The sequence below is a fragment of the Neolamprologus brichardi genome, chromosome 23 (genome assembly GCF_056152115.1).
Source record: "Neolamprologus brichardi isolate AB-2024 chromosome 23, ASM5615211v1, whole genome shotgun sequence".
NCBI classification, from domain to species: domain Eukaryota; kingdom Metazoa; phylum Chordata; class Actinopteri; order Cichliformes; family Cichlidae; genus Neolamprologus; species Neolamprologus brichardi.
In genome coordinates, this window is record NC_142125.1 from 6,045,008 (window position 1) to 6,058,444 (window position 13,437).

At 39.5% G+C, this 13,437-nt stretch overlaps 1 protein-coding gene across 1 annotated transcript; it reads right to left on the reverse strand.

Moving 5' to 3' along the window:
• Positions 1-1,743: 1,743 nt before the first annotated feature.
• On the reverse strand, positions 1,744-13,194 carry tm6sf2b (transmembrane 6 superfamily member 2b). The gene is made up of 11 exons (XM_006800377.3): positions 13,115-13,194; positions 12,765-12,885; positions 11,354-11,457; positions 9,021-9,118; positions 8,407-8,510; positions 7,681-7,763; positions 7,131-7,255; positions 6,367-6,468; positions 4,454-4,546; positions 2,721-2,840; positions 1,744-2,089 (listed from the first exon to the last, which is right to left on the reverse strand). The coding sequence occupies exons 2-11, from the start codon at positions 12,842-12,844 to the stop codon at positions 1,853-1,855; spliced, it is 1,146 nt and encodes a 381-aa protein (XP_006800440.2). The 5' UTR covers positions 12,845-12,885; positions 13,115-13,194; the 3' UTR covers positions 1,744-1,852.
• Positions 13,195-13,437: the final 243 nt, after the last annotated feature.

Sequence of the window (13,437 nt, forward strand, 5' to 3'; positions counted from 1 at the left end):
AGCCAAACTGCCAAACAACAATAGGTATCACTGCTCTCCTTGTTTGTACCCTGTATTTATTTGTATTTTAGCATCTGTGACAAAATAAAAATATCAACAATTAGTTCTTAGCAGCCCCTACATGTAAAGAGAAGTACCATATGGAATACTTGGAACTTGAAAAATACTATCAAATATTGTTGTTATACAAGTTTTGAAACTTCTCTCTTCTCTGATATCTTAAGCAGATTTAAGGGTTTGTATTTGTGAGGGAATATGGTATGTTCAGGAAATGTAAGTCTTTTTTATTTATATGTTTTCTGTTTGTTAAGATTGGACTGTGTTATGACTCAGTCCAACGCCTCAGCTCTGCACCTCTCTGAAGAGTCGGCTGTTTTTCTTTGAGCGTTGTCCTGCTGCGTGTCTGTATCTTTTACAGGTCATTGCGTGTCATTTTTTTAAATGGCAAAAATGCCATCCAGAACGATGATTAAAATCATCAGGTGCAGCAAATATTTAATTCTTCATCTCCCAATTGTAACTTTAAAGCTACCCACACGGTGCTTGGAGTGAAACTGTGCTTGAAATTGCAACACATCGGCAAACCTTCGAAAGGTACTCGGCCAGTAAAGAAAGAGGTATGTCGGTTATTCTGTGCAGAGTAAACAGTGAATCTGTCAAATTAAATCTATGTAAACAGATGTAATATGATATGGAATCTCTGCATTGAGTCAGACTTACTCTCACACTAACCAGCCCCTCCCTGAGCCTGCTTCTGCTGGAGGTTTCTTCTGGTTAAAAGGGAGTTTTTCCTTCCCACTTTTGCCAAAGTGCTTGCTCATAGGAGGTCATATGATTGTTGGGTTTTTCTCTGTATTTGTTATTGTAGTATTGTCTACCTTACAATATAAAATGCCTTGAGGCGACTGTTGCTGTGATTTTGGCAAAGTATAAATAAATTGAATTGAACTGAATTACAAATCAAATTAGTTTTCTACAAAAGCTAATTTTCTAAGAACCAGCCAAATATAAGTGAACAGAGGGCGCTGAAGTCCATAGAAGCTGGGCTGATGTAGTGCACTGATCTTGTGGACCCTGTACATTTTTAATGAACTGGCTTTTTTTTTTTGCTTTTTGCTTTTTTTTTTGAGAAAAACTCGAATGATTGTCATTGCCGATTATTTTCATCCTTTTGAGGTCATGGATATCTGTACCTAATTTTGTGTAATTCAGCAAACTGAATAAAGCTTTAGTTCAAGCTGTTGTAGTTAAGCTCAGCCCACAGGCTGATCTCAGTGACAGTTCAAATCAGCGGATGGCTCATTTGATACCTTTCTATGCACCAGCTGCCACACCACGTTCAGTAGCTGACAGAACATTGACGTTTTGCTCTACTCTCCACTTTATTTTACTCTATGCAATATTTGTCAACACAAGAAGAGTAGTCTTGAAATCACCAAGTCTGCATTTCATCATGTGGGCACATTATCTTAATTAAATTCAACCTGTTACTTACTTAAATATTTTACTATAAACTAAACGAGTTAACCCCTATTATGGCACTCCAAAAAAGTGAGCTGATGAGTTGTCTCAGTATACATCCAAGTGGCTCCAAATACTGCTTTTCCTATACAAGCTTTCTGCTGCCATGGTAATGTATAGATGATGGTATTGACATTGCCCAATTTGTGGTTTTACTGTTTATGCATATAATATGAGGAAAAGATGCTGAAAGCAAAGAAATAACCAATAAATTCACAGACGTTCAGCAAAATAAGTTGTATTTTGGCATTTTGAAACATGGCCTTTCAAAGTTCTTCATGAATCATCAGATAAGTAATTACCTCCAAAGGTCAGAGAAGATTAAAAATGATCATTTCAGTTTATACTTGGTGTCTTTCTCTTCGCTGATTGGCAAACCTGTCTGCCCAGGGAAGGGAGCAATTTTTAGGAAGAAATAGGGGTTGGTGTAGACCCGCAGGGCCACAAGGACGGGAGTGGCTGCATATACCAAGTTAGCTGCCAGCACCAACCAGAAAGCATCACTTGGAATGCGATACGGCGCTGTGGTGCGAGGGTGGAGGAATCCCCCGATGTGGGTCCACTGGCACTGAAAGGAGAAAGAGAAATAAGAGGTCAAACTGTTGGCATATAGGAGGACATTACTTTACATATCAGCTTTTACTCGTCTCTTACTTTCTCTGCACACTGATGACAGATAACTTGATGCCTCAGTATTTCTTTCCAAAATTTACTGAAACTATTTTTTCCGCTGTTATTAGTCTATTAAAATACACAAGATAAAGCGACATCTGAAAATGTAATCTTTATGTCTAACTGGAAGTTGGCTTAGAAGACAGAGAGTGTGCAAAAAGGCTTTAATCTAGTAGTTTCTCTTCTCATGGCTCCAATCTTTCTGTCAGAGCAATATGGAGAGAGAGCACCACCAGCTTGTTTGTTACAGAGAATATGCTTCAAAGGATAAATGTAGTCCAGGTCATTTTTAGAAATATGAAAGCTCACTAGATGGAGTTAATTGCCCTGACATGTGTTGGACCGCTTCCTATTTAACATAAACGGCAGATGGAAAACTGTAATAGGTCAGAGGCAGCAATTATCGCAGCAGCTTCCAATGCAGAAAACTGTCAGTGAATCTCGCATCAGTATGCAAAGACCTGTAGCTTAAACTATGTATTCATAGCAATTTTCTTTATTTACAGTCTGTCCTCTGGTGGCGTTACCTGGATCATAGCTCCAGCAAGAAAGATGGTCCAGTCCGGCATCCATGTGCACCCAGGCTTGAGGAGACCATAAACAGAAGCACCCAGCAAGGGCAGTGCATAAAAGAACAGGTGCAGCATCTAGGGTAAAAAAAAAAGAAAAAAGCTTGCACCATTAGTCTAATAATATGATTTCATATCATATCTCACAATACTAAAAATGTATCTTTCTCACAGTAGGTAGTCTCTCTCTATAATATCTTGTATATTCCAGGATATATTGCTCAGGATATGGTTGGACGTGCCCAACAGAGCTGAAAGATTCTTCCATCACTGTCAGTCAGTGTTGTTGTTGAGCCCTGACCAACAGTCCAGCAGACAATTAATACAGTACATCCTCAGTCTCCACTGGCCCACATCGCACTTCAGTTACTCACAGTGAATACAGAAGAGGGCTGCTTAAGCCTCAAAATGCAAACACAGAGCGCCCTTTAATGTGCTGCAGAAAAGTAGCACTAATCGAAATAAAACCTAAGAGAATTAGTATTGGCAGGTATCACAATTAAAATACTCCGCTTTGTCCCTTCCAGTTATATCCTGGGGGTTAATTTAACCTTTTATCCCACAGCTGAACTGCATACATTGGATGAATGTACAATTAATTCAATAATTAAAATGAAGAGACAAAAATAATCAAAAGAAAATACTGAAATCATTAACTTTAGCACTGCAGTGTTTTGCTGCTTCTCAGCTATGCATGCTCTGTAACACAAATTTGCACCCTCAGCACAAATTACCATTTCCACACAAGGGTCGTTACAGAGAGAGTCTTGACCTTCAACTTAAAATATTTGGTGCATGAAAGCCTGTTTCCCACTTTATAAAAGCCTCAAATTACCAGTGAACGGTTTCCTTTCATTCTCGGTCTTAGGTCCAGATGAATTCTAATGAGTTGAGCTCGGGGCCTGAAAGCCAATCATATATGCCCTTCAGTCTTTTGTTAAAATGCCTTCTTAGTGCAGCCACAGTAATCTGTCGCATATCATTCATCATCATCAATGAATAAAGAGGTCAGTTAGTTCAGAAACTGAGCAGGATTGCCCGGTAAGCCAAACTTCATTTGATTTCTTTGCACATGCCCACGAAGCCTTGGCAGTCACACACAAACACAGATCTGCGAGCATTGCTAAACAAGACGCACTTCCACATGCTGCACACGCATCTTCCTCCCGCCCAGCGAGATGCTGATGGGAGGCTTTGGGCAGGGATTACCTTATCAAGTTCTCAGCATGCGGTTCATCTGTCTGATCATTGACTCTCAATTGTGCCTGGACTGCAGTCCAGACAAGGTCTTTGGATAACCTATTGACAAAGCCATGTATGCCAAACAAAGCACAACAAAACCCACAGCTACACAGGGTCAGAGGAAGAAAATAAAAAGACAGCAGACCAATGCCCGTCAAAGTAATAATATGTTATCCATCTTAACCAAATGAAAGACAGACACAAAGATCCGCTGGCCTCTCAACCCACGCTCGTTATTGCTGTAATGATGAAAAAGGGCCTTGTAATCAGCTGCGAGTTGAAAGAGTGGGGGAGATAAGGGCAAGCTTCCAGCACGCTCATAGTGAGATCCATGAAAGCAGAGGTCCATTATGTGGCTTGTTATTTAAAATAGACTGGAGAAGAGCTTTCAGGTGTTCCAGCAACGGCAGGCAGAAAGGCTGAGTGTGGTGAGAAAATAAAACACCCACCATAACTCTAGGGTAGCCCACAGGATCCTTCAGGTAAGGTTCATACTGCTTCAGGTATATGGAACAGGCTTCAAGTGGAGAGTCCAGAGCCACCTACAGAGAGCAAACAACATGATAGAAAAACCTTACAGTGTAGTTCAGTTTAAGAGAACAGCGTAAACAGTGTTGGGGAGGTTACTTTTAAAATGTATTCCATTACAGAATACAGAATACATGCCCCAAAATGTATTCTGTAACGTATTCCGTTACGTTACTCAATGAGAGTAACGTATTCTGAATACTTTGGATTACTTAATATATTATCATGCTGTTTACAACTACGTGAATGTACTATTGCTGTGATTTATTACTGTTACTGAAGGTCCGCGGCTCCGAACCACAGTAAATGACCTCTGGCTAATATGTCGGTTCTGTGTGGGGCTGGTAGCCGAAAAATAGCTTTACTTTGTTGTGTGGGTCAACTTTGCTTGCGAGAGACGTTGAAAGGCTGCTCCAACGGAACTTATTGTTTCGGAGGAAAACACAAACACAGTCGAGTCTTAATAGCTTACTTACACCTGGGCTCGTCAGGCACTCTTGTTGGCTGCAGTGGTTATTATTATATTTACATGCTTCCAGCTTCCGTTTTTGCTCGACGATGCTTTTCCTTTTTCTCCCTCCTCGCGCTCACAGACACATAACGGGTATGGCAGTCCATTCTCCCTGCAGCACGGACTACACTGCCCATGAGGCTACATTCTTTAGAGAATAGTAGCATCCTGCCTGTTAGCTTAGCACAACAACAACAACAAAAAGGCCTCTCTCACCCAGGAAACACGCAGAGAGAGAGAGCGTTACCCTGTAACCATGGCAACCGCAACGTTGCCGCCTGGAACAACAGAACGTAGCTGTCAAACAAAACCAAAACAGGCCTGACCCGCGACAATATGAAACAGGAAAGTACCACCGTGTAATCCATTTATTTCAACAAAGTAACTGTATTCTAAATACCACCTTTTTAAACGGTAACTGTAACAGAATACAGTTACTCATATTTTGTATTTTAAATACGTAACGGCGGTACATGTATTCCGTTACTCCCCAACACTGAGCGTAAAATACCAATGCGTAGATCTGAACGATTCTCTTCCCCTGTCAAAATAACAAAATGAACATCCAGAAAAGATTTGTTAATGTGACTAAACGGAATAACACACTGAGCATGGTTAAAGGAATTGTTTGACATTTTGGAAAACATGTTTATTCACTGTATACTGAGGGGTTCGTGAGTTTCTGCCTGCACTGTGTCACACCCTCTCTAAATCTCCCACTCCCTTGTCTACCCTCTTTTTAAGTCTGTCTGTCTTCCAGGAGTGAAGAAGCTGTCAGAGTTGTTTGACTGCACCTTGAGCAGGAGTGTCCAAAACAGTCAATTTTGTTTAGAAAGTTTCCCAACTGAGTGAAGTGACCTGGAAGTATCGACATCGCAGTAATAACAAGAGCTGGTCGACTTCTATAAATGTTAATATGCCTACTTTTTTAGAGCTTTTAGCATAAAATAAACTGGACTCTTGGTTATGTGAAGGAGGGAATGTGATCAGTGTCAATTAATGTGGATTTACATAGGTAGTTGCTGTATTGCCAGGCTTAAGGAGTATGATTACTGAGCTATTTTAAGTCAGTCACAGAAAAGACCAATAAAGAAACGAGATGCGCTGAATCCAGGGGAAAAGATCATATGACTAGATGTGACCTGACAAGCACTTCATAACCTACATATTATATATGTCTTATAAAATACTATTATTTTAACTCCAGCTTTTCTAATAAGATGATGCTTCTTATCACCTGTTGTCTTTTTTCACTTTCTTTTAAAACTACAGTTGTAGTCCTTCATTAAAATCTCTTTAGAATTTTATATGTGACATACTAACCAAGCCTCTCAGGACGGTGAAGGCCATGGCAGCTAACAGGAGAACCAGCAGAATGATGTCCAAAGGACGCCAGATCAGCTTCAGGCTCTGAGCATGCTGGGCCTGTGGAATGTTAAGAATTTGTCAATATGTGAAGAGGACTCAAAACAAATATATTCACTTCCTTCTCCTTCACTATGAAAAGTATTGATTGCAGGTGCTTTAAATTAAGTCAGCCTAACTTGAACTAAAATGAAGACCACAACAAGTTATAGCTCAAATACAACTTCCCCCTGGCTAAGACATAAATGTGCAATCAAACAATCATGGCTCAGGTGTCTGAATGTTGAGTTTCATCTATGTTTTTTTAACAACTCTGACTGTGAGGATAGCATGGAAGCAGAAAGCTGAGTTAAAGGAATGGTGCTGGTGAGTTAAAATAGCTCATTTCACAGAAGGAATGCACTGGGGATCAGAATAAGAAGCATTATTTTAACTGTGAGTTATGCTAGGTAATTCTAGTACAGTCCAACAATGAGAACATGGAACTGGAAATCTGCAGAACTGAGGCCCTTTAAGACTCAATTGGAACAAAATACTAGATAATATGATAGAAATTATAGTTGTTTTTAAAACACTAACAGATTCAGCAAGCACATTACTCTAACTACACTAACAGTCGCACTGATTTTTCATTGTTTGGATCACATTCACCTGAGCAACAATGCACCTCTAAAGCCCTCCGCAATCATATAAATGTCTAATTATTCATGTTCTGTACTTACATTGTATCCACCAATGAGCGGTCTATCTTTTGGCCGAGTGAATAGAACGATTGCTCCCAACACAGGCATCAAAAGAAAGAGAAAATTGAGCCAGAAGGCTGGATGGATCTCTGACCCATATTTACCTGCCACAAAGAGAAAGATAGACACTTATTGTCAGCGTGCACTTAACCATACAAACACCGCCTGTAAACATCTTAATGTAAACGAGCAATTAAGCTTTCTATTAAAACCTCAATTGTGATACTCGAGGCAAAAGAGAGACGTGCAGCGTATCGATGCTAACATAACAGAGAGAACATCACGTTGCCTCCAGACAAGTCTGGGCTTCTGACGCTTATGTATGCAGTTTGAAATGCCAACAACAGATGCTTTAAGTCTGTTTGCTGCTTTGTTCTGTGAGGTTGTGACGGCAGGCGAGACACGGGGCATGTGTGTTTAGTTGGCAGGCTGAACTGTGACACTGATGTTACAAGGCAGGGCAGATGTTTGCCTGATTAAAGCTTGTCATCGTGGGACAGACAGAAAGCGGATTGAAGATGCGGCTCACCTGCCACTATCCCGACAATAAACACACTCATGTTGGCACACAAAGAGCCAGCCCAGAACAGGCCCAGAGTGCGGTAGGCTTTCCTGTGAGAGAAACAGAAAAATACAGGAAAAAAAGACCAAAGAGATCAAATGAGATGGAAAGTTATATGTTAAATTTCAAGGCTGGGTAAGTTTAAATAAATGATATTTGAGAACTTATATCCATCCTACAGATAACACAATGCCTAGCTCACTTTCTAAAGTGACAAAAGGCTGATATTGTTTAAAAGAGGATTTAATATCCATGATAGCGCCATCCCTAAGGCAGTGCTCCCCCTGAACTCTTGAACTCACTGGCTGCACTTTATGACTAACTCACTCAAGAGGAGGCTTTCTTTTTTATTTTATTTTTTTTAATCTTTTTTTTCTCGAGCCGTTGTCTGGGATTTATGTGATAAATCCACCCATGAATTTCTAAAGTGAAACGCATCATTGGCTCAGTTACTATTTCTTTAGAAAAGCTCAAATACAGGAAAAATATACGCCTGAAGCTTGACTTATGCTGTAAAAGAAAAGTTTATCTTTGCACTGAAATGCATTCCTACTGCTTTTAGACTGTATACACAGACAGTTTTTATACCATCCTGTGTGTGTTTTCTCATTTTGAAAGGGACCCTACCCTGTAGATCTCTCTCTATTGTCATTTAATGCAGACATTATGTGATGTGACTTTAGCATCACCCACCTGTCTGTTATTCTGCTGATCATCATCAGGTACATGATAAAGTGTGCTATTCCATCCCAGTAACACATCATGATGCCATATGACGTTCCCAGATAGGGCTCTCCCTGAAACACAGAATTTGTACATAAGTACATACCTCACAGCATGCATTGCAAATGTCATATGCATTATCATGTTTGCTTAGCATGGTTATTTGTAAATGGTAAATGGCCTGTATTTATATAGCGCTTTACTAGTTCCTAAGGACCCCAAAGTGCTTTACACATCCAGTCATCCACCCATTCACACACTGGTGATGGCAAGCTACGTTGTAGCCACAGCCACCCTGGGGGCGCACTGACAGAGGCGAGGCTGCCGGACACTGGCGCCACCAGGCCCTCTGACCACCACCAGTAGGCAATGGGTGAAGTGTCTTGCCCAAGGACACAACGACCGAGACTGTCCAAGCCGGGGCTCGAACGGGGCAACCTTCCGATTACAAGGCGAACTCCCAACTCTTGAGTCACGATCGCCCCATTTGTGCTTTGATCAGTGTTTGTTGGGTGTTTTTTTTTAGAATTTCAGAATTTTAAATGTTAATAAATAAGAATAAGAAGAATAAGAATAAAACCTACCGTCTTCTGGTAAAACTCCATGAAGCCAGAAATAATGCCATCATATTCCAGAGCACTTGTCAGGTCAATGATACACGTGAAGGAAAACTCAGCAAAAACTGTGGGGAAAAAAATGATTTAATGGATATTTAAAAGGCTAACCTGTGTGCTTCATACCAGAAGCCCTGTTATTTCAGCTCTGTGCCTGGGTACGTGTGTAGGTGATAATTGGTAGTGTACAATATCTTTAGAACCTTGAAAAACTCAGAAGGTTAAGCTGCTTTTCTCGCTTTGAAGGCACTATAATTTTAAAAGTTACTCTTTTTGCATATTCTGACACCTGAATTCCTCTATAAATTAAAGTATATTAGAACATGACATCAAATCTTTCTAGATTTTCTGAGCCTTTTTCATATTTTTTTTTTGTTTAAAAGGTTTTCCTTCAAATGGCAGGTGATTGATTAATGGAACAGCTTGGGGAGAAAATTAAGTCTTGAGCAACGAGGCAGACTGTAGGCGTGCTTAAATCGAGTCCATGGTGAACAGACTTCTGTCCTTAGGTTAAGGACCCAGGAGAACTGAAAGGTCACGTCTAGCAAACAATATTTAAGAATGAAGCCACACATACACATTATTGGCATGGAGGGCTTACTATTAATATAAACTGTAACAATAACACTGTTGTTATGAACTATTATTAATACTGCAGATTACATTCTATCCAAGCTCTCTTTGAGAAATTACAAAGTCTGAAGTGTTGCTTTAGACCCATATTGCAGCACTAAAATAACAGAATGCAATATGCCCTTCAGTATCATTTGCACACAGTATGTTTCATTATAAAACAATTGACCAGCAACTCCCTTTCCAGATGTCCAGATTTTATCTTAGGTGTGATCTAATTGGCTTGGAAATGATGTGATTGTGAATGCCACTGAGTAGCAGCATGACTTTTGGTAGACCATCTGGTAGAGTTATTGTGACAGAATAAATGATTGCTATTCTACAGCACAGCATAGCAATTATTATACAATACAACAGCCAACTTCTACACATTGCAAACTGCTGTTTGTGCATACTGTACTGCTGATTAGATTGCTACTTCCATTTATGCATTGTGCACTGTTGCAAGTGTTAGTGCTTTTGCACAACAGCAAGAAGCTTGTGGGTTTGAGTCTGCTGATCAACTAGAGCCTTTCTGTGTGGATTTTCCAAATTTTCTCTGTGTTTGTGTGGTTATTCTCCAGGTTCTCAAGCATCTATGAACAGCCTCAAGTTTATTGGGTTTTTTGTTGGTTTTCTACTTTATTTTATTGTTTCACTGTAAGTTATCTAACTATCTGGATCACAGTTACAAACTTCCATGTTGCCCAGTACTAATATGTGCAGGCTACAGCCCCCTGTACAGGATAAAGTGGGTATAATCATTGATATATAGAAAAAAAATACACGTCTGCAGTTTAAGTCAAATAAAAGAGAACACCTGTGAAAACTATTACAATGATCTACCACCTGGGCACTGCAGAATCTGTGTTTCTATACAGAAACCACTGTTTCACATATTGTCTCCCTCATGTAATCCTGAGGAGCTCCACTAGGTTTATCTCTGAGATCTAAGGGGTGATATAGCAGAGAGATTGTGGCCCTCTAGCAATGAGAAAAGCCTGCCACTTCTTTTCATTTAATGTTAAATAGACAATACCAGCACTGCCTTGAGCACCCACAGCCAATAGTTTAAAATTTCCACCCAAATAGCCTAGCCCCTAGCATCTGCTGCAGGGATCAATTTGAGGGGGCAACCCTGGGGTAGAGAGGAAGCTTAGTTTGACCAGTCACACTAATTCACATTACAGCACAAACTATTTTAGAATTCTTTAAACTTGCAGGAAAAGTGCACAAGCTGCTATTGTTATATGACCATAGTGAATACAAAGGTCCTCAAATTGTTCAGACTGAGTCAGTAGGGCAATCCAGATTCTACTATACAGGAGCAACGACTGTGTCCTGTATTACGAAATAGCTGTGACCTTTTTTCTTAAGAAGCAATCAAAAACTTCAAAAGAATAGCTGAAAGGTTAAGTAAGTGCAAGAGCTGTGAGGGTTGTCAGTCTGCAGGGAGCGTTTGGGTCAGTCACGCTTTAGAAAAGCCTGGTAAACCTTTGCTCTGAGCCTAATCAGTCTAAGCTGCTTTCAACATATCAGGTGAAATCACACTGAACACAATTCATGTTTTCACGCTTCTGTAAATCCTTTTGTGGGAGTTGGAACAATGCATAGCAGTCATTAAAATTCCATAGTGTATTTGGAAATGCGACGCAAGTAAGTTGGGAAATGCACATATTTGCGTTGATTACCAAAGAATAAGAAGTCTTTAGGTGCGTTGCCACGAGTGATGAGGAAGTAGAACAGAAACACAATCACCAGCACAGCAACACCAATCTCCAGAATCACATAAGGCCTGTGGAAACAGAGAAATGTCACTGTTACATAAGAAAATATCCATATTTTTAACACAATCTCACTGCTGATACTTTTAGATAGCAAGCTATCTTTGATATATATATATATATATATATATATATATATATATATATATATATATATATATATATATACACGTACGTACTTTCCCACAGTCAGTATTCATCTGCCATTTCTCTTGGTGTAGTAGCTAAAAGCACATCTTTACAAACTTTAATCAATCATAGGCAGAGGTGTGGGATGCAGCAAGCTAAGGCCATGTTAGTTCAGCATTGCCCTCCGTGTTTACTGGTCAAAGGTACCTCCGCCTTACACTGGAAAAGATTAATGTTCTCAAGGTATCTCCTAGTAAACAACATTGCATCCTCACAAAACTCACAGTGTGTGCTCACAGAAGGAAAACAAATGCTATGAGAGCAAAGGCAAGCTCCCTAGCTACCCCTCCAATTCAACAGTACAGGAAGATTTATGCACACAATACCGTTTGTTTGTGGAGTGGAAGAGCACAAGGCGTATTGTATGTCAAGAGTAATTTATCAAAGTGTTCTGTGCAGTCCATATTGACTGTCAGTGTCCACACGGGCAAATAAATAAATAAATGTCTGTGTGGAGACATATTCACATAGGAAGAATAAAAAATTCTGCCGAAATGCTTTGTGGGTGAGGGAAGACTAAAACATGCATTTTATCACCATCTTTGTTTATTCAGTCTAAAGCATTATAATGTTTATCCATCAGCTGCTGACAATCTTATAAAGACAGTATCCTAATAAACAGGCACAACAGATACGCCTTGAATGAGAACGTCATTCCTTAGAGCTTAGAAAAGCAATTACCCCCATCATCATATCAGTCATATCATTATGCCCACAAACTCTGCCTTCCATTTGCTCCCTTTTAGTTTCTCCTTTCCCATCAAGAAATGTTAGCTTTAAAGAGTTTGCACAACTAGCATATACACTCTTTAAACTAATGTCATATAATATACGGGGTTGAATATGGTCAAGGATTCCTCAGCTTGTTATACATACTGTATAACACAGTCACCAGTACTAATGTAGTTTGAGTTTTAAGCTTACAGAGTCCTCTAGTGGTAAAACAGTATACCAGCTGTCACCCAGTGATACTGGAAGGATTTCTAAAATTACTGTATATTAACAAATATTCTCATAGTTAAAAAAATGCATGTGTTGTGAGTGAATAATATATAACGTGTTACAATGATTTCATGGGAAAGACTGTATGTATTAGGGTGATAAGAAATCAGTAAATTTAATGACTTACTCTTGAAGCTCAGAGATGGTGTTCATGGCATAGAGGATGCCAAGGGCGGAAAATGAGAATAGAAAGACAAAAATCTCCATCTCTTCGATAGCTGTTCAGCGCCCTCGCTGCAGGAATCACACTAAGGATGAAAATATAATGCAATTATAAGTGAATAGCATTCTCATCCAGCAATTAAAACAAATCAAATAGTCGACTGAGCCAATATTAATAACATCAGTACATTATTAACTTGAAAACTGAAATTAAATGGTATTAAGCAAAATTAGATGAATGAGTTCCACAAAGTATCATTTAAAATGAAACCTTAATAGTGAAATAAATGGAAAAGAAGGAGAGCAGGGTCTTACCGTCTGGCTACGTTTGGTGAATTAATCAAATTACTGCTGGCCCGAGGCAGACATGGCATTTACTGGGGAAAGAATGAGTGGTAACAAAGAAGCTTTTGGGGGGAAAGTTGGGCAATTTGGTTTTGTCAGAGATTTACATAAGTCGTATTAGAGGATAGGCCTACATTCCATATTAGGCCATGCAACGTTTTCAGCTTACGTATACTGATTATGTGATGCTTAGTTATATGAAATATGCCTTCTCTATACTTAGACATACAATACAACAGTGTTGAACTGATACGATATAAAGCGCCTTGAGGCGACAGTTGTTGTGATTTGGT

Bases quoted from the DNA above. Each gene is read 5' to 3' on its own strand.
- tm6sf2b (XM_006800377.3), bottom strand. From the start codon at position 12,844: ATGGAGATTTTTGTCTTTCTATTCTCATTTTCCGCCCTTGGCATCCTC. The intron at 9,119-11,353 runs GTAATCAACGCA...TTTTCCCCACAG, and splicing joins TAAAGACTTCTTATTCTTTG to TTTTTGCTGAGTTTTCCTTC. The intron at 4,547-6,366 runs GTTAGTATGTCA...TGCTCTCTGTAG, and splicing joins TCACCGTCCTGAGAGGCTTG to GTGGCTCTGGACTCTCCACT.